Here is a 17,930-nt window from a genome sequence, read left to right as displayed (position 1 = left end):
TGAAAAAAAGGCCCACATCACATCGGTCTGTGGTGCAAAAAAGGTTGAGGACCACTGTTTTACACTGACTGATGCGGGGCTGCTATAGATGTGCAAACACCCCAGTAATGGCGGCCAACCACTAGAGGGCGACGTATGCAAATCTCTACTCGGATTGGTTAAGGGGCACCTGCCAAATTGTACTATTGTGAGACAGTGAATTGAGGTTTTATCTGGAAATCACAATCATTGAAATATAAGCTTGAAATATTTCACTGTGTGTGCAATGATAGAACTTTTAACAAGAGTTTTTTTTTTTTTTAATGAAATTTACCTGTATTACATTTTGTGTTGTTTGACTGGATCAATCTTTGCCAACTTTTCACTTTGAGGATCCTAAATTGTAACTGCTCCCTCATTTATTTTTCAGATCACACATTTTATTCTCTTTCAAACAGTCTAAACAATCATTGTGTACATTAAAAAAAATCCAAACATGCTACCATGGTTTACATTCATTTCTGAAGAGTCTGCTTAATCTATTGGTTGAACTCCTGCCACGCCAGAACACACTGAGTAGGCTTAAGAGTTAAGATTCCCTTATTGATTAATCAAGGGAAAGAAATTTAGAAACAACTACAACTGCAACTAAATGTGTTTCTGTGCATAAATCATCTCTCGGTTAAACAGTCATACATAAATGGAGGAACACACACACACAAACACACACACAGAACAAAACTTGTTCCCTTATCATCTTTTGATCTTGTTTTCCACTTTTACCATGTTTCCATTGTCCTTGTGTGTGTGTGTACGAATACATATGCATGCTTGAACATGACAAATACCATGGAAAGTTCCTGAAGTGCTTTTCCATAGAGTGGATTTGCAAATGTAACAGCTTGCACCAGCAAGGATGCAACGCAAAGCTTTCAATGTGTATTGAGGCTTCCCTCTGGTGGTGATTTTTGAGTATTTCTTTTTTTTTTTCCACGGGTGGTTAGGAGATTATAGGTATGTAATTTGCATATTATTTGTTGTTTGAATGTTCTGTCTTGATAAGTGTTCCTTCATGATTCATTGTCTGATTCTGTATTTTGTCTAAATTAGCCGGGAGATGAAGATAGAGAAACGGACATGTAGTGGTATTGCTAGAGTTACGCCATCCAGTCATATGGGATCCTCGACCCACACCTCAACCGCAGGTAACAAAACCACAAAATATTTTGTTCAAAATATAGACCTGATCTGAGAAAAGACGGGATGAAAAAAAAGAGAGGCTTTTTGTTCCAGTGTTTGAGCTTTTTACAGTTTAGGTAAGTCACAAATATGATTATGTACTCAGTAGAGCTGCGAGTGGAGCTGGACACAGTGCTGCACCATCACCCCGTCCACACAGACAGCAGCTCATCCTCAGGCTACTCCAGCTCTTCTTGTTCCCCAAGAACACCATTCTGCTCTGACTCCACTCAGGACAGGAGCAGAGATATTTACAGGCGTAAGTTGCCTAACTGGACCACAGAACAGGCTACTGTATTGCAATGCCAATAGTTTATTAAAAATTAGGGCTGTCAAATTTATCGCGTTAACGGGCGGTAATTAATTTTTTAAATTAATCACGTTAAAATATTTGACGCAATTAACGCATGCATGGAATGACCCCCTTACGCATTGCCTCAAACAGATTACAATGATGCCGTTTATGCACATTGAGAGTAAAGAGAATGCCACCGGCCGCTTGGGGGCAGCGCCATTCCATACTAATGTTATTCCTCCTAATGGGATAATTACCGTAATTTCCAGAATATAAGGCGCAACCGTGTATAACGCGCACCCCAAATTTACTTGTAAAATCTAGGGGAAATTTGTGTACCCGTGTATGACGCGCACCCTAATTTTAGCACCAATAAATAGAAGAATACAAGAAAACAGAGGTCGTGTACAGATACAGAAATGTCATTTTACTGACTTGTGAAACACAGCACAGGCATAGCACATTGGTAGTTCAAAACATTACCCTAAACTGACAATATGCAGGGTAATAATATGATCTGACAACTTCTCCAACTCACCAGAATCCAGGAGAAAAACAAAACAGATTTGATTTTTCTTTTAAAGGCTGCTGTATAACATGCTCCTTTCATCATGATGAATAAATGTTTCTTCCATGGATTGATACGGTAAAATAAAAGTGGGGACTGACGTCAGAAATCGGAACGAGCGCATCGCTGTTGACTAACAAAAGGAACTATTGTTATTTGGGTTTGAGTTTCCCGAGGGACAGATATAATTGACGGACACAGGAAGTCTGTGTTGTGTTACGATTGTTATGGTCCGAGTTGCAATAAACGTTGACTCAAATGAGAAACTAAATTCTGTGCTCTATGAAGAGTGAAAAAAGCAGAATTTAACACAGACGAAATCATTCGACCAATCAGAGTGAAGTTTTACCGAAACAAAATGGTGACGTCATGTACCGTAATGATCGGCAACGGATCGCCGCATACGTTTTCTTCAACACAACATGGCCGTGTAAATTAAAAAAATCGGTCTTTATGTATAAATGATATGATATATATATATATTTCTGTCTCCATCCCTGTACCTGTGTATAATGTGCACCATGATTTTACAAGTTGATTTTGGGGGGAAAAAGTGCGTGTTGTATTCGGGAAATTACGGTATTTCTGTAAGTTTACTTTCTTTTAGTGGCAATTATGTGTCTCTTGTTGTATTTTGGGTAAGATATGTTCAAAGATATATATGTTATAAAGGCAAGTGGACACAGGCGTTCATTAGACCGTGCGGTTTATTGGCATAAGCGTCGGCAACTCCTTCACAACAAACATAAGTATCATTTAGTGAAAGCACAACAAAAATAATATTCCTATCTCTCAAAAAACAATAATGTTCATAAAAAGAAAAGTACTTCAATCTGTCTTAATGAGGCCCTATTCTCACACAGTTAAACAACTATGCAAAGAGAACTGGCATTCCCAATCAAAATAGCTGTGCAAAATACACATACTCAGACTTTGGTCACTCTATTCTTATTATTTTTATTTTTATTCTTATTCTTATTATATTAACTCTACTTTTGATTAAATATTTTACAAATTTTATTAAAACGAAAACATTAAGAGGGGTTTTAATATAAAATTACTATAACTTGTACTAACATTTATCTTTTAAGATCTAAAAGTCTTTCTATCCGTGGATCCCTTTAACAGAAATAATCTTAATAATGTTAATGCCATCTTGTGGATTTATTGTTATAATAAACAAATACAGTACTTATGTACAGTATGTTGTATGTATATATCCGTCTTGTGTCTTATCTTTCCATTCCAACATAATTTACAGAAAAATATGGGATATTTTAGAGATGGTTTGAATTGCGATTAATTACGATTAATTAATTTTTAAACTGTGATTAACTCGATTAAAAATTTTAATCGTTTGACAGCCCTATTAAAAATATTCACAAGAATACTAGTATGTACTTTATGAATGGCTGTAAAAATGTACTTTGTTTCTTTTGCGTGAGTACTTTTCTTCTGGTCCAACCTTAGTATTTTTAACTAATAATAATGGGAGTAAAAATGTATTGGTATGGTTTTTATACTGCCCTCATTTCTACCAATGTCTCTGTGTCTCCTGTTTGTGTGCCAGGTCCAGATACGGGAGCAGGCGGTCAAGAAAAGGAGCGCTCGTGCATTTTTGTCCTGAACTCTAGCTGCCCCACAGGTCCCAGTCGCCCTACGGCACAGGTCCTTCCTGTCCAGACGGACCCGGCCGCTCTCGTTGTCCCATCCTGCTCTTCCCACCTGCCATTCGCTCTGTCTCACTACCACCCGCAAGGCAGCTATCCTCAAAGCCCTCTCTCGAACCAGGCCCGTATTCTGTCCTCCCCACGAAAGCCAAGGCCACCCCCAATATGCGCAGAGGACAGGACTAAAGCGCAGGCCTCGGGCCCGCCCGGTACAGGCATGAGCGTAAAGTTGGAGAACCTCCTCCCCAGGCTCAAGCTCAAGGCGGATGCCTCCACCTCTCTTCGTGACAGTGAAGGCTGTCTCAGTTTTACGGGGGCTTCGGTGGGTCTGATGGTTGAGACCAGTTGTGCTCTGACCTCCACCTCAAACAGCCTCCATCACGTGTCGCAACCGCCACTCCACTTTCACCTCTCCTCTTCTTCATCCTCATCTCCATCCATATACTACTCGTACCCACCTACATTTTCCTTTGCTTCTTTCGTCACCTGTAGTCCTTCCACAAAATCCCTCTCACAAACTGCGAGCTCAGGTGGTGCCGGTGTCTCGGTTTCCATGGCGACTGCAAGCAGTGTTCCTATCGCCGCAGTGCCCAGCAACATCTACTACCCTCAGCAATCCACCCCGGGCCTCTCCGGCTCCTCAAGCGCTCTTTTGGATCAGAGTCCAAGCCACAGCCACTCCGTGTGCGTTTGCAGTTCATGCGGATGTCGGGGCAACTGCGGAGCATACGGCGCCTCGCCCGGTTACTTACCTGGATCCAGCTACTTGCAGCCGTTGTCAGCCAGCTCTGTCTTTACCCTGGGCCCTCTGCTCCATCTCGGCCCCCTATTGGCCACGTCAGGCGCCACGGGCACTGCTAGCGCGCCCTTTTCCTACGCAGTGATGGCGCCATCTCCCCTCTACTGCCAGAGCCCTGGCTCACATGACCGGCAAAAGGCCTTTAGCTTCTACCAGCCTCATGGTATCGTGGGAAACGGGGTCCAAAAGCGAATAGCGGGGAGCCTTTCTTGTTACAACTGCGGCGGTCACGGGCACAGAGCAGAGGACTGCAAACAACCACCCATGGAGTCGTCACAGCAAGGTGAGTGGGACACAAGTATAGTATGTATAAACATATATCGCTCTTCTTCTCATGCTGAAAAGAAAATCAAACTACCATTGCCTCAGGAATGTATGTCTTAAAGTGCGTATGACCCCAAAAGGCATTTATATTTCATATTTCACGCAATGTTTTATGCTCCTGAATGAAATGGACCGCTTGGATGTGTGTGGAAACGATTAAATTTTTGAATCCCACGCCATGAAAATGAGTGACTTCCAGCATCAGTCTCAGGTTTAGGACGAATGCGAATGTGTCGTCACCCGGGTCAGCGTCTCCCAATACTTCATTAGAGGTTACGATTCGGAGGGCCACGATTCGATTCAGAGGGTCACGATTCGATTCGGTTCGATTCGGCAATGCATCGCGATGCATTAAAGCCTGGGATGCATTAAAATTCTAAAGCAAAGCATATTTTTCGTGAATCATGAGGCAACACAAGCGGTCAGACATTAATCAACTTTTTATTGGCTCTTGTGTCACTCCTGGTTGAAGTCAAATGAAAATGGTATACTTTCAGATATATACTGTATATTTAAAAAAAAAAAAATCACAGCATTTAATTTGTGCTTTGAATCTCCGCTTCAGCCATTGTTATGTTATGTCCTATCTCTCTGCTCTCTCGATTGCAACTGCGCGTGTCTGTGACGTTACCCCGGTGAGGAAGCGGATTTGGGTTCCTCGTCCCCCCTGCATTGCTTTGAATGTAAAGTAGCTTCCTCTACACGTAAACATGAGAATAATAATACAAATGGGGAAACCAAATCCGTTGCATCCCCGGAATTGCACAGGGAAGATTTTTGAACGTACTTATATTGAGCCTAGTTCGGGCCTAAAAAATCCAGCCCAACCCGACCCAGCCCTGCCCGCGCGTATTAAAGCCCGACCCGGCCCGAGCAATTAACTTACCTTGCAGGCCCGAGCCCGAAAAAACCCCAAAATTCATTTTTTATTTGTATGCCTGAGCCCGAACCCCCCCCCCCCCCCCCCCCCCCAAATTTTACGTTTTAAGTGTAGGCCCGCGCCCGGATAACACCCCCCCGAAATTGTACGTTTTATTCGTAGGCCCGAGCCCGTTTTATTTGTGAGGACCCAGGTGGAGGAGGAAATGCGGGGATGCGATTCGTGGTTGCGTTTTTTGTGACGATGCCATGTGCATAGTGATAACAAATTAAAGCCTGTCGTTTGTACAAATTCTCCCAGTTAAACAAGACTTTAAGATGCATATTCAATAAACATTTATATCTTTTATATTTTTGTGTCTGTTCTATCAGGTGGATAGTTCATGCGTCATTTCCTCGGCAAAATGCAATAGACATTTATTTTAATTTCTTCGAGTTGGCAGAAAAAAACGCAAGTTTTCTTAATGTTTAAATAGTCTACCTATTTTTCTGATCATTGTAAATGCATTTACACAACGAAATAACACTGGAAAGGTTTGTTAAATATATTTCTGTGTAGGATATTTTGCTCACGATGCGCCTCTATGACAACGAGAGGAACAGCAGCATATACAAAAATAAACTAAAATACTTTTAAACAACATTCTATATTTTAATGACTCACATTAGAACACACAAAAGAACAATCTGCCTTAAGGAGCACTGAAACAAAATAAATAATAACATTCATAGGAACACCACGATGTCCTGCTTAGCACGAAGAGGTGCAGCCCTCGAAACAAATGATAATAACGATGTTTGACTAATATCATCTTTTAGGCCAGTAGTTTTTAAAATGCCTGCTCAGCGTCAAGGTGCCAGTCTTTCTGCTCTCGTACGAGAGCAAAGCGCCACATTTGTTGCATTCGGCAAGGCCGACACGGTTTTCTGTAGCATCTTCCACTATCGATTTAAATCCTTTCCACACACCACTCGTGGATTCTTGCCTTTTCAATCCCCCGTCTTTAGTTTGCTTTTCACTTCTTGCTGCTCTATATCAAAATTCGAAAAGGAAATACGAGGATGCAGTTGCAGACTCGCGGAGAGGCCAAAGTGCGAAGGGAAGATTAAAAGGAGGGCAGGGCCACGGCGTTCATGTGCGCAAACAATGCAGTGTCTCTGCTGCGGCTCATGTTTGGGATTACCAAAGCACCTTCTCTCTGTTTTATCCAATTTATTCATTTTTATAACAAATATTCCTTAGTTTAACATCCATACATCCTTTTAGTACACAAATATATATATATATTTTTTTTTAAAAAGTCCTGCCCAACCCGACCCGAACGTAAATCATTGACATTTTGGGCCCGACTCGGCCCGAAATTCGGGTTGGGTTGGGTTGGGTTCGGGCTCAAGATCTAGGCTATTAGTCTTATATATTTTAAAATGCGCTGAATCGATTCGGCTTGTTGCCTGCATCGAATCGAATCGTCCGTGCCCCGCATCGGGATGCATCGCCGCATCGATTATTGTTGACACCAGTATACATCATTGCTTTATAGCATGCAGATGGACTGCGGATTCAGCTGATTTTGCAGATTAATTTGTTTATTTTTCGCATCACGCCAGCCAAACGGCTGCAGAAAATTGCTGCTGCACCAAGGAGAGGCGTTTGAGCCTTTTTGGGGTTCAAAAGGTTCCCGTTCATATTAGCCAAAAGACGCCCTATGACTGTGGGAACACTGGACTTACGAGGAAGGGAGTAAACATCGTATTTTGTATTATGTCAAATACTGGGATCATGGCACTCGTTTTAATACGGTGGTGGATAGCATTTTGTGGCTGATTGTCCACCGAAAATGCCACATGGTCGATGACCGGCGGCTTGTCGCAACACCCCCCCCTGCCAGGAGAGCGCTATACTCTGCTTATTGCCCTCTCCGTGTGCCCGGTGTTTTGTCAAATTTTCAACCCCATCAGAAATTTCACCTTTGTCTTAAAAATGGTCGCGAATATAGCGACTACAACACTAAAAACTTTCTTTAAATAAAGGACAATTTACCTACGTTTGATCATGCACTGACATGTAGAGAAAAGTTCACCTCAGACACAGCCTGCCATGTTAGCTGCACAACAACTGCACGACGCTCTCTGTTTACGTCTTCGCCGTGTAGTAAAGCATTATGTTACGCCATATTCGTGTTGACCATGTGGCAGCTACGCGCTCCTCCGACATCGGCTGGTTTATCCGGCGGTGTTCTCCAGCTGCTTCCCCGGCGAGCTCTCCTTTCCGTAGCAGGGGAACGAACTGTAACTTGTTCGCCGCCAGGCACGTTGCCGATCGATGAAGACAATCGACAACCCCGCTGCCGTGCGAAATGATCCGGGGTTGTTTTATGTGATTTTTCGCTTCGAAAAGCGAAAATAAGACTTTGAAATGTAACTCGGTTTGGGTTAGCATGTCGGCTAGCTGTCACACCTCTTGGTTTGTTTACATTCTCCGAAGCCGGGGCAGGGAAATGACAAAAGCCTGACCAACTACGGTGGCATAAAACATTGTTTGGGAGGTGCGACAGTAAAGGTGAAGTCGGCAGTTTTGACCATTATGGAGTAATTTTGCCATGTCGTACTGAATAAATGCATTTTTATTATTTCATATTCCATTCCGCACAAGACAGTTATTTGTCATGACCATACCATTTATTTAGCAATTGGGAAAAAAAGTTTGATGGAGAAGAGAGACTGAAACAATGACATTATGTGTCTCTCTTCGTCGCATTTTCCTCGTTCTGAATAATTCCCCCTCAATGGATTAAATTCTAAATTAGATGGAACCATGACCCTGCCGACGTCATCCTCCTGTTGGGGACGCTAGAGCCCTATAGACCCCACTCACCAACGTCACACAATGACGTGTCGCTGTATCCGGCCACCATATTGTCCATCATTGTTTATCCGTATTCTCAATGGTTTCAATTTGTCATGCAATTCATAGTTCAATTCATGGAAGCCCCGGTGCTTTCAGACGCTGTAAACTCATTGGATGCGTTGCATAAAAGGTGTTAATGTGGAAAAGCTTCAGTCTATCCATTCGCCAGATCCATATTTGATGCCTAAATCGATATTTTTCTACCCGCTGTCTTCGCCGTCTCTGCCTGACATCTGCCACCCTGATATCTACAACTATCTTGTCCACACAAAATCAGCCTATTCTCACGAAAGTTTGAAAAACTTTATGAGCAGCACTCTAAGCAACATTACCCCGTGTGACCCTTCCAATTTTCTAAAATGGCGACAATCAATAAAAAAAAAAGTTGACTGCGATGCTTCAAGGATAGGAGGATATTGGACTATTTCTTCAATAAAATACGCAACTGTGTCTGCCTCATTTGCAAAGAGACAGTCGCTGTTTTCAAAGAGTTCGATGTGAGGCGATAAGACCAAACAAGACACGCTGACATGTACGACAAGACGGAAGACACGCAACGAGAAATTAAAGCAACTTGAAGCTAATTTAATTTCACAGCAGCAGTATTTCGCAAGAGCCCGAGGGTCGAAAGAGAAGATTGTTGAAATTATGAATTAAAAAATAGTAATAATAAAGCAAATGTGACACACAGAAGGGCTTGCTAAAATTTATTTAAATGTATTGTTCTATGTAAATCAGCCCAGGTAGCCCCCCACATTTTTACCATACCAAATCTGACCCCCTTTGCAAAAAGTTTGGACACCCCGAGGCCAGCTTCTTTCACTTGTTACCAGCTAAATATTATTCAAAAAATAATGATGGTGGAAGAAATAAGCATCTTGAATTTGAAACTGTATGTTGTCGGCGATTAGCCTCGCAATGATCTCAATTGTGGTTGTCAGCCCAAAACCCTCTAAATATATATTAAATGCATCTTACCAGATATAAAATGACTACTACATAATCTGTGGAATTTGGTGCCCAGTTTTCTCGTCGAATTGCAGCAGTCCATCTCGCTCTCCTCTCCAGGTCTCTCGGAATACGGTAGAACTTCAAGTCTCTCCGTCTATCTTCTCTGTTACTGCAACAAACCGCCACACACGCCTTCACCATTTTGATTATCAATGTTAACGAGCAGAAAAACACGCCATAATAGGAGGAATTTACGTAGCGGTAATGCGTAAACACGACGAACTGTCGGACAATATGGCGCGGAGGCGTGGTTGTGACGTCATGTGAGTGGGGTCTATAATGGTAGGCATGGCTAAACGGCGGATTAAAAAATAATTTCTTGTCATCTGCCCTTTGCCAAATTGTTGTATGTAGTCGAATCGTCTCAAAATATGGTTCTAATTAGCATAATAATTCTATTCAAGATTTTTTTTATCCTGTCATACGAACTTTAAAGAAGCACTGAAGTCATTTTCTTTCCAATATTTTGAACCGTTTCATTCACAAAATGTTGAAATTGGCATTTGCCCTGGTTTGGAGCATGTTAACTGCGTGTGTGTTTTTTTTTTTTTTATTTGATTGCAATCAGGTTTGCAAGTTAAATAGCAGGTAATTGGTCACGGTATGACATCACACCATGTCTTATCATGCAAATCCTTGTTCTTGTGGTATTTTAAAAAAATTGTACTCCACATCGCCACGATATGCAAAGTCACCACACGCATTGGCAATGTCCACGGGTTTCCCACTCATACACACACTCCATTGACAGCCAATCAGAGTGGTATGGAATTGTATCACTTTGTTTCCAAATATTGTATTGCTTCCAAGCTGAACCGAATTGTGATAGAACTCTTAAGGCTTTAAAGACATCGTTTTTGTATCAAATCTAGGGCTGCCTGATTATTTAGGTAATCGATTAAACTATTGATTGGTTAGATCGAATAATTGAGTAAGCGGATTAAATACATTTAACGCATTTTATGAGATGTAAAACAGAGGAAAAAGTGTTTATGCTTACAATAACTTTTATTTTTATTTGCCATGATTGCACTTTCAAAAGAGTGATAAATCCAAATACAAAACAAAATACCAGAGTATTTCTTCAAATGATGTAGAATTGCACTTTCATTTCAAAACAACAATAAATGCATTTAAAAAGAAATCGAATACCTGAGCTTGGCCTCAATTGTATAAAAAAATAAATAACTAAATGCGAATCTAAGTACAACAAAAGAATTGGTTGACTTGCATAGCAAAAGTCCGCTAGCTTAAATGCTAAAAAATGCAAACTTTTTTTTTTTAAACAAATCTCTTACCAAATCATTCAAACTGATATCGCCCCCCCCAAAAAAACGATGAATATAATTTGAAACTAAATAACAAATGCATGAACAAACAAATTAGCTCAAACAAAAACTTACCTTATGTTGGTTTTAACAGGGAGCAGCTGGATTCAGTCATGTTAGATGAGTTATGTCATATTCACTGTTGCTACTAGAGGGCAATGTATCCACCCAAAGCGATAAAATTAAACTTAAAAAAACGGAGAACAAATAGGTGTCTGTTAATGTAACCTATGAACAGTTATTCAGAACAGAACAGCACAACGTGACCAGTTGATTACCTAACTTTCAATTTCACTCCAAATCACCACCGGATCAATTGAAGTCTTCATTTGCAATGTCACTTTAATTTTGTGGAAGTATTTAGAATGTATGCCTAGAGTGTCCTCTCTCAGCTGTCAAAAAAAATATATATATAGTAGGGCTGTCAAACAATTAAAATTTTTAATCGAGTTAATTACAGCTTAAAAATTAATTAATAGTAATTAATCGCAATTCAAACCATCTGTAAAATATGCCATATTTTTCTGTAAATTATTGTTGGAATGGAAAGATAAGACAAGATGGATATATACATTGAACATACGGTACATAAGGACTGTATTTGTTTATCATAACAATAAATCAACAAGATGGCATTAACATTATTAACATTCTCTTAAAGCGATCCATGGATAGAAAGACTTGAGTTCTTAAAAGATAAATGTTAGTACAAGTTATAGAAATTTTATATCAAAATCCCTCTTAATGTTTTCGTTTTAATAAAATTTGTAAAAATCTCAATCAAAAAATAAACTAGTTGCCCGCCATTGTTGATGTCAATAATTACTTACACAATGCTCATGGGTGCTGAAGCCAATAAAATCAGTCGCACTCAAGCGCCAGCAGAGGGCGGCAAAACTCCATAAAACACAATTAACAAGTGGGCATTTCACTCTACTGTCATTTAAATCTGTCTGAGCGGGGATAGTGCCTTAATTGCGTCAAATATTTTAACGTGATTAATTTTTAAAATTAATTACTGCCCGTTAATGCGATAATTTTGACAGCCGTAATATACAGTGATCCCTCGCTATTTCACGCTTCAATTTTTCGCCCTTAGTCCATTGCGGATTTTTTTTCAAATTTAAAAAATTAAATAAAAAAAAAAAATACAGATGAGCTGTCTCGAGCCGATCGCGCAGTCTCACTCTCCCTCTTCCCTCTCCCTGTTGTTAGTTGCTCAGACAGTGCACTGGAGTCACTTATTAAAGTTAACAATGATTGACAGACCTTTAATGTTTGATCTTGCCAGAGAAGCGAACATCAAAGTGCCGCATGCATCAATCATCGTTTAACTTGTTAAACAGTTGCTATGGCAACTCATTGTGTGTAAGTTAGGGGATTTGAGTGGGCTCACTCAATGAAACACTTAATAAAGCCAAGCATTTTTCTGCTTTATTCTTGTTTAAAAAATAATTCGGTGGGACAGTAACATGTTTATAACTTATCATAATTATTACATTTTAAGTGCTTAAAATGTCTTATATGTGTCTCTTTCCAATGCTAAATCTGAATACATACATTGAACACTCACCCAAAAAAATAAATATAATAATTTGGGGGGGGGGGGGGGGCTACATTGCAGTTTTTCCACTTATCGTGGCGGGTTCTGGTCCCCATTAACCGCTAAAAACGAGGAATCACTGTATAAATAAGTCACAGGAACAGCCAAACTATTAAACAGAAGGGTGATTTATAGTCCGGAAATTACATTATCTATCAACAGCCTTCATTCCAACTTTTTTGAAATTGTGTCTTTCCAATGATGAGACTGAAAAAAAGGTAGGGACAATATAACAGCATAACATGCATGTACACTTTTTGCTGGAGACGGGACATTAATAAGACCAAACAGATTGGGTAAATGGGGGTCAGGGCTACATTTCTCACGATTATGAACCTAATTAATTGAGAGGCTAAATGATCATTGCAAAATAAATCTTTATTGCGTTATAATACTGCTTCTCAATTATTTTCTGTTACGCCCCTCATAGGAAGACGCTATGCGCTCACGCACTGGTCTTTATGGGAAACGCAGTCTTCAAAAAAGACTACTGCTTTTGTCCACCAGCGTCGCTAAAATCGACCAAAACTGAAAAGTTACCAAGTGTTGGTTTAAGACCACATAAACAAAACAAAAATGAAAATTGGGTAGAAGGGGGTAAACCTCAGTTCGCTACATTTCTCACAGTTTAATAAACGTTAACAGCAGACAATACATACAAAAGTGGAGGACACTTCTCTCTAAGCAGCTTCCTATCCGAGTTTTGCAGGTTAGCAAATTCACACAGTTTAATGTTATGCAAACTTTAATGCAGGTTGTAGCAACATTTCAGTAGCAAGTTTAGTGGTGTGTTCCCCACCTCCATAACATTGACATCTTTTTAAATTACTTACAGTGGCTAATGCTAGCTGAAAAAAAAACTTCTAATATCCCTCCTCTTTGAAGGGGCGGATGAGGCAGCATGTTGGTGACATGTTGCTGTTTTTTTGTCGGGTCAGTGCGTGTGTGTGTGGGGTGGGTCATCAGCCAATCAAACGTGAGTTTGAGGGGGAAAATGGACTAGCACATTCAGCAAGAGAAAAAGTGGTAAATATAAGTCTGAGCATAATGAAAATAATTCACTTTATAATGGTAGGGTCAATTGTATCTAGGGTTGTTCCGATCATGTTTTTTTGCTCCCGATCCGATCCCGATCGTTTTAGTTTGAGTATCTGCCGATACCGATATTTTCCGATCCGATTGCTTTTTTTTTTTTGCTCCCGATTCAATTCCAATCATTCCCGATAATTTTTCACGATCATATACATTTTGGCAATGCATTAAGAAAAAAATGAATAAAACTCAGACGAATATATACATTCAACATGCAGTACATAAGTACTGTATTTGTTTATTATGACAATAAATCCTCAAGATCGCATTTACATTATTAACATTCTTTCTGTGAGAGGGATCCACGGATAGAAAGACTTGTGACTTTGTATATTGTGACTAAATATTGCCATCTAGTGTATTTGTTGAGCTTTCAGTAAATGATACTGTAGCCATGCCCAAATGCATGGTGGGAAGTGGAACCATGACTGTGCGTAGTGCTACCAATTGATATATCTTCTCTGCGTTGGGAAATAACATATGGTGTTAAGAAAAGATCAATTGTTACCTTGCTTCCCCACATTGCTTCCTATGATATTTCTAATCATAGGGAGAGGGATTTTAAGGCTTTAGCCAATTAAAAAAAGGTTCCGAAGGCTGCCAAAATTCACTACTCATTTTACGCTGCCTTTTATCTCTCTATATAGGTAAAACGGCGCCATTACAGATTGAGCACGACAATGCGTGAGTGGGTCGTGCAGTGCATGCATTAATTGCGTTAAATATTTTAACGTGATACATTGTATTAAAAATTAATTACCGCCGTTATCGGGATAAATTTGATAACCCTACCTTAAGCCTAAACTAAAGACTCTGGATGAGTGTAACATATTATGTCTGTAACGTTAAATACAATTAGAAAACGATTTAATTAAAAAATATATATATATTAAAAGGCAAGGCAAGGCCGATATTTTTTTGCCAATTCCGATACTTTGAAAATGACGTGATCGGTGGATCGGGACATCTCTAATTGTATCCTTACAACATATGGGAAGACAATCTCAATTATCTATATAACTGAACTTATTATAAAATGCCAATAAGGTTGCTTAAAAGTTTGTGGGGACAAATTGAGCATGCTTAAAAGTTGGTAGGGTTATGTCCCTACCGTCCCTATGCAAACCTACACCCTTGAAAAAAGGTACTGTTTCTAAATGTAGGCAGTAAAAGCAAACTAAGTTGTCAGAAAAGGGGTTTTGTTCATGTTCATCATGTGAGATTGTGCTTTTATTGCAGAACCGTAATCCATATTCCTGATCAAATTTGTCTGCTTTTTATTTCACAGGTACTTTTCGATTGAAGTACACGCCGCACCCTGATAGTAAGACCTCAGGGGACTGACAAGGCCACAGTCAATTTGAAAACCCTCAAATGTTTTTCCCCAAATACAGTTGAGCATTGCCACAATGCAGAATGGACAGCAGCTGAATTAAATGTGCACTTGACAAGAGGGCATTCAATATTCCAGAAGGAAACCAGCGGGTCTTTTCACAACATTCGGATAGGAAGAGAGGTTTTTATAGGACAAAGACACAGCAGAAACATCACATTTACAGACCACCCCTTACGAAAGGAAAATATATTTACCAATGTATTACTTGAAATATACCGTTATATTTTAACTACCTGGAGTTATTTTATGATAATTGGAAAATCTAAATATGAAATTTCATATATGAGAAAATATTGCAAGATATTTTCCTATATACTGCAATTTATTGTTGTTTTGTAAGGGACAAAACACCTTAATAGTTTATCCTTCCGCATCATGCTCAAGTTTGGCCATTTTTTGTAAAATGGTTCTTTCTGTACATTCTGGCATCAAAGTGTTTTGGTCTTTTTTTAACAGATTTGTTTCTTTTCCTTTTATCCTAACTGGGCTTCTTAACATCCTATAAGGGGTTTTGATATTAAATTTTATAACCTGGTACAAATAATGACTGCTAGGGGGCGCTAAATAGTGTATTTGGAATGGCGTACCGCACGCAGGCTATTTTTAGACCGTGACGTCGCATCGTAAAGTGGAAGTAAAGCCGAAGTGGGACATTATAGACCCGCCCTCGCATAGACACAACGTATTTTGTGCTACTTTTCTCCGGTAATCTTTCAAAAACGAACATGCCGATCAAGCATTGCTTTTTTGGAACTTGTAGAAATGACTCTAGACATTACGACACATGAAGGATGTTTTCTTCATACGTTTCCGGAAACCAAAAACTCAGGAGGAAAAATTGTGAAGACCGAATCAACTTGCGCGGACTTTAACACTAGCTTGGTGAATCCATTCACATTTCATATGCAGTAAACATTATGTTGGGTTTGCATGGTCTTTTAGAGGACAAAAAGGTAAGCCATTTTTATATTTTTAACGTATTTTTTTAGCGTAACGTTGTGCCATACTGCCTCTGTCTGACAATGAATGACCTGAAAAGAATTATAATGGTATCTGACTGCCACTGTTACCGTTTCTGTTATATATATATAACAACTTTAGAAAGGGGGAAGTGTAAATAAATTATAGAAATAAGATGTGTTATCAATGAAAAAATTAAAAGTGTTCGTTGGCTGTCACTGAGTCGCATTTGCGATCGCTACACAAAGCTAACTAAATTACCCCCAAGAACGGTAAGAGACGTAGGACATACAGAGGATATATAAGAAAGACAGGGCTGATGATAAAGGATAGCTTGTTGAAACAGAAGAATGGCATTGTCAGTCGCGTCGATAAAAAAGCTAAGGCTATGCTTAGGTCGGCTCTTTTTTTTCGTCTTTTTCAGCCTTCGACACTCAAGCCATCTCTTTAACTGAACATTTTTATGTTCGTCCACATCTTTGCCAGTGAATTTGGCACCAGACACATCATTTTCGGAGAGAATTGGTAGGTTTAGCTCTGTAAACATCTCCGTCGTACACGATTTCCATTCATTTCCTATTAGGGACAAACCGTGGCTTGTCCCTACTTAGCAACAGTAGCTAATGCCGTGAATATTAATGAGCGGAAGTGACGAGTTGCTTGCGGTACGCCATTTGTCTTTACATGGTATCAAAGATTGCACCTGTCTTGACCTGCCTGCCGATTTTGGTGCATTTTGAAGCATTTTAAGGGGGTCAAATTGAGCTCAAAGGGGCTGCGGAACAAAGAATAACTATAAAACCGAGGAACCACAATAAGTTACCTAAAAAAAAAACATTGTCACCTGCATGTCCATACTGTTCAGTTATGGATGTGTTCTAAGTCAAATGAAATCACAACAATCACAACAACAGTTATCTCAAGGAGAAAACAAAACATGTTTTAAGGTGCGGTAGCCCTACGCTGGATTTCGACCTACTTGAGCATTGTAGCTTTTTTTTTTTTTTTTTTTTTTTTTTTGCCCCCTCCCCAGGTAAGACTAATGCCCACCCACACCTGCCATCCTGGTAACACCACTGGTTCAATGTATTTTAGTGTGTTTATTTATTTAGCATTGGAAAGAGATACACATAAGGCATGTTTTTTGCCTTTTTCCCCAAAGTATAAATTTTTATTAACTGCTTCATTGAGTGAGTCCTCTCAAATCAACTCAAGCTGCTTAGAACACAACACAATGAGTTGCCATAGCGATTACAGCCAATGTTTTAACAAGCTAAACGAGGCGGCGTGTTTTAAAAATAGGACTCTGGTAAGTTCAAAGAAGCTCCCTTGTCACTCATCGTTAACTTTAACAAGCTGCAACTGCCTGATGAGAAAGAAAGGCTTCAGGAGGGAGAGGAGAGGCTGTACATGATCAGATGGGACATCTATAAAATCCTGCATTTTTTTTTTTTTTTGTTAAAAAAAACGGGCGCGATTTTTGAAGTGCAAAGTAGCGAGGGATCGGTGTATACAAAATAAGAAAACAATTCTATATTAAACATTGTAAAACGTTAGCATTGCCACATTGAGGCTAATGGAAAAAAGACAATGTACTAACCACTTTAGCCTGCTATAAAATATTGCCAGTCTTCTCCAAAATACTTTTTTTTTTTTTTTAATAGAGTGTAAAGCTTACGGTTAATGGCTTAGTGAATGTACTTCCAGTGAACATTTGAAAATAAACGCACGTCATCTTCAACATGTAAGTAAAGATTTCTAGATTTAATACCACTTACTTCAGATTCTACACGAGGAACAGCTTTAAAATGACACCCATTATGAAAAATCAGATTGTCAATGGATAATTTGGCTTTAAATTTGCTAAGATGTGCACTTT

At 39.5% G+C, this 17,930-nt stretch overlaps 1 protein-coding gene across 2 annotated transcripts in view; it reads left to right on the top strand.

Moving 5' to 3' along the window:
* The window catches only part of zcchc14 (zinc finger, CCHC domain containing 14), a 68,586-nt gene extending 51,493 nt beyond the window's left edge, over positions 1–17,093 (top strand). Inside the window, exons 11-14 of one of the 2 annotated variants that reach the window (XM_057837723.1) lie at positions 1,090–1,184; positions 1,328–1,477; positions 3,652–4,833; positions 14,984–17,093. In XM_057837723.1, the coding sequence (XP_057693706.1) occupies positions 1,090–1,184; positions 1,328–1,477; positions 3,652–4,833; positions 14,984–15,039 (1,483 nt within the window). In that variant the 3' untranslated portion in view covers positions 15,040–17,093. Of the gene's footprint in view, positions 1–1,089; positions 1,185–1,324; positions 1,478–3,651; positions 4,834–14,983 lie in introns of both variants that reach the window. The other variant, XM_057837722.1, reaches the window with a different exon arrangement.
* The last annotated feature ends 837 nt before the right edge of the window (positions 17,094–17,930 follow it).

This window comes from Corythoichthys intestinalis, chromosome 5, assembly GCF_030265065.1.
Source record: "Corythoichthys intestinalis isolate RoL2023-P3 chromosome 5, ASM3026506v1, whole genome shotgun sequence".
Taxonomy (NCBI): Eukaryota; Metazoa; Chordata; class Actinopteri; order Syngnathiformes; family Syngnathidae; genus Corythoichthys; species Corythoichthys intestinalis.
Note: the sequence above shows the minus strand (reverse complement) of the source record. Positions and strands in the feature narration are given on the sequence as shown.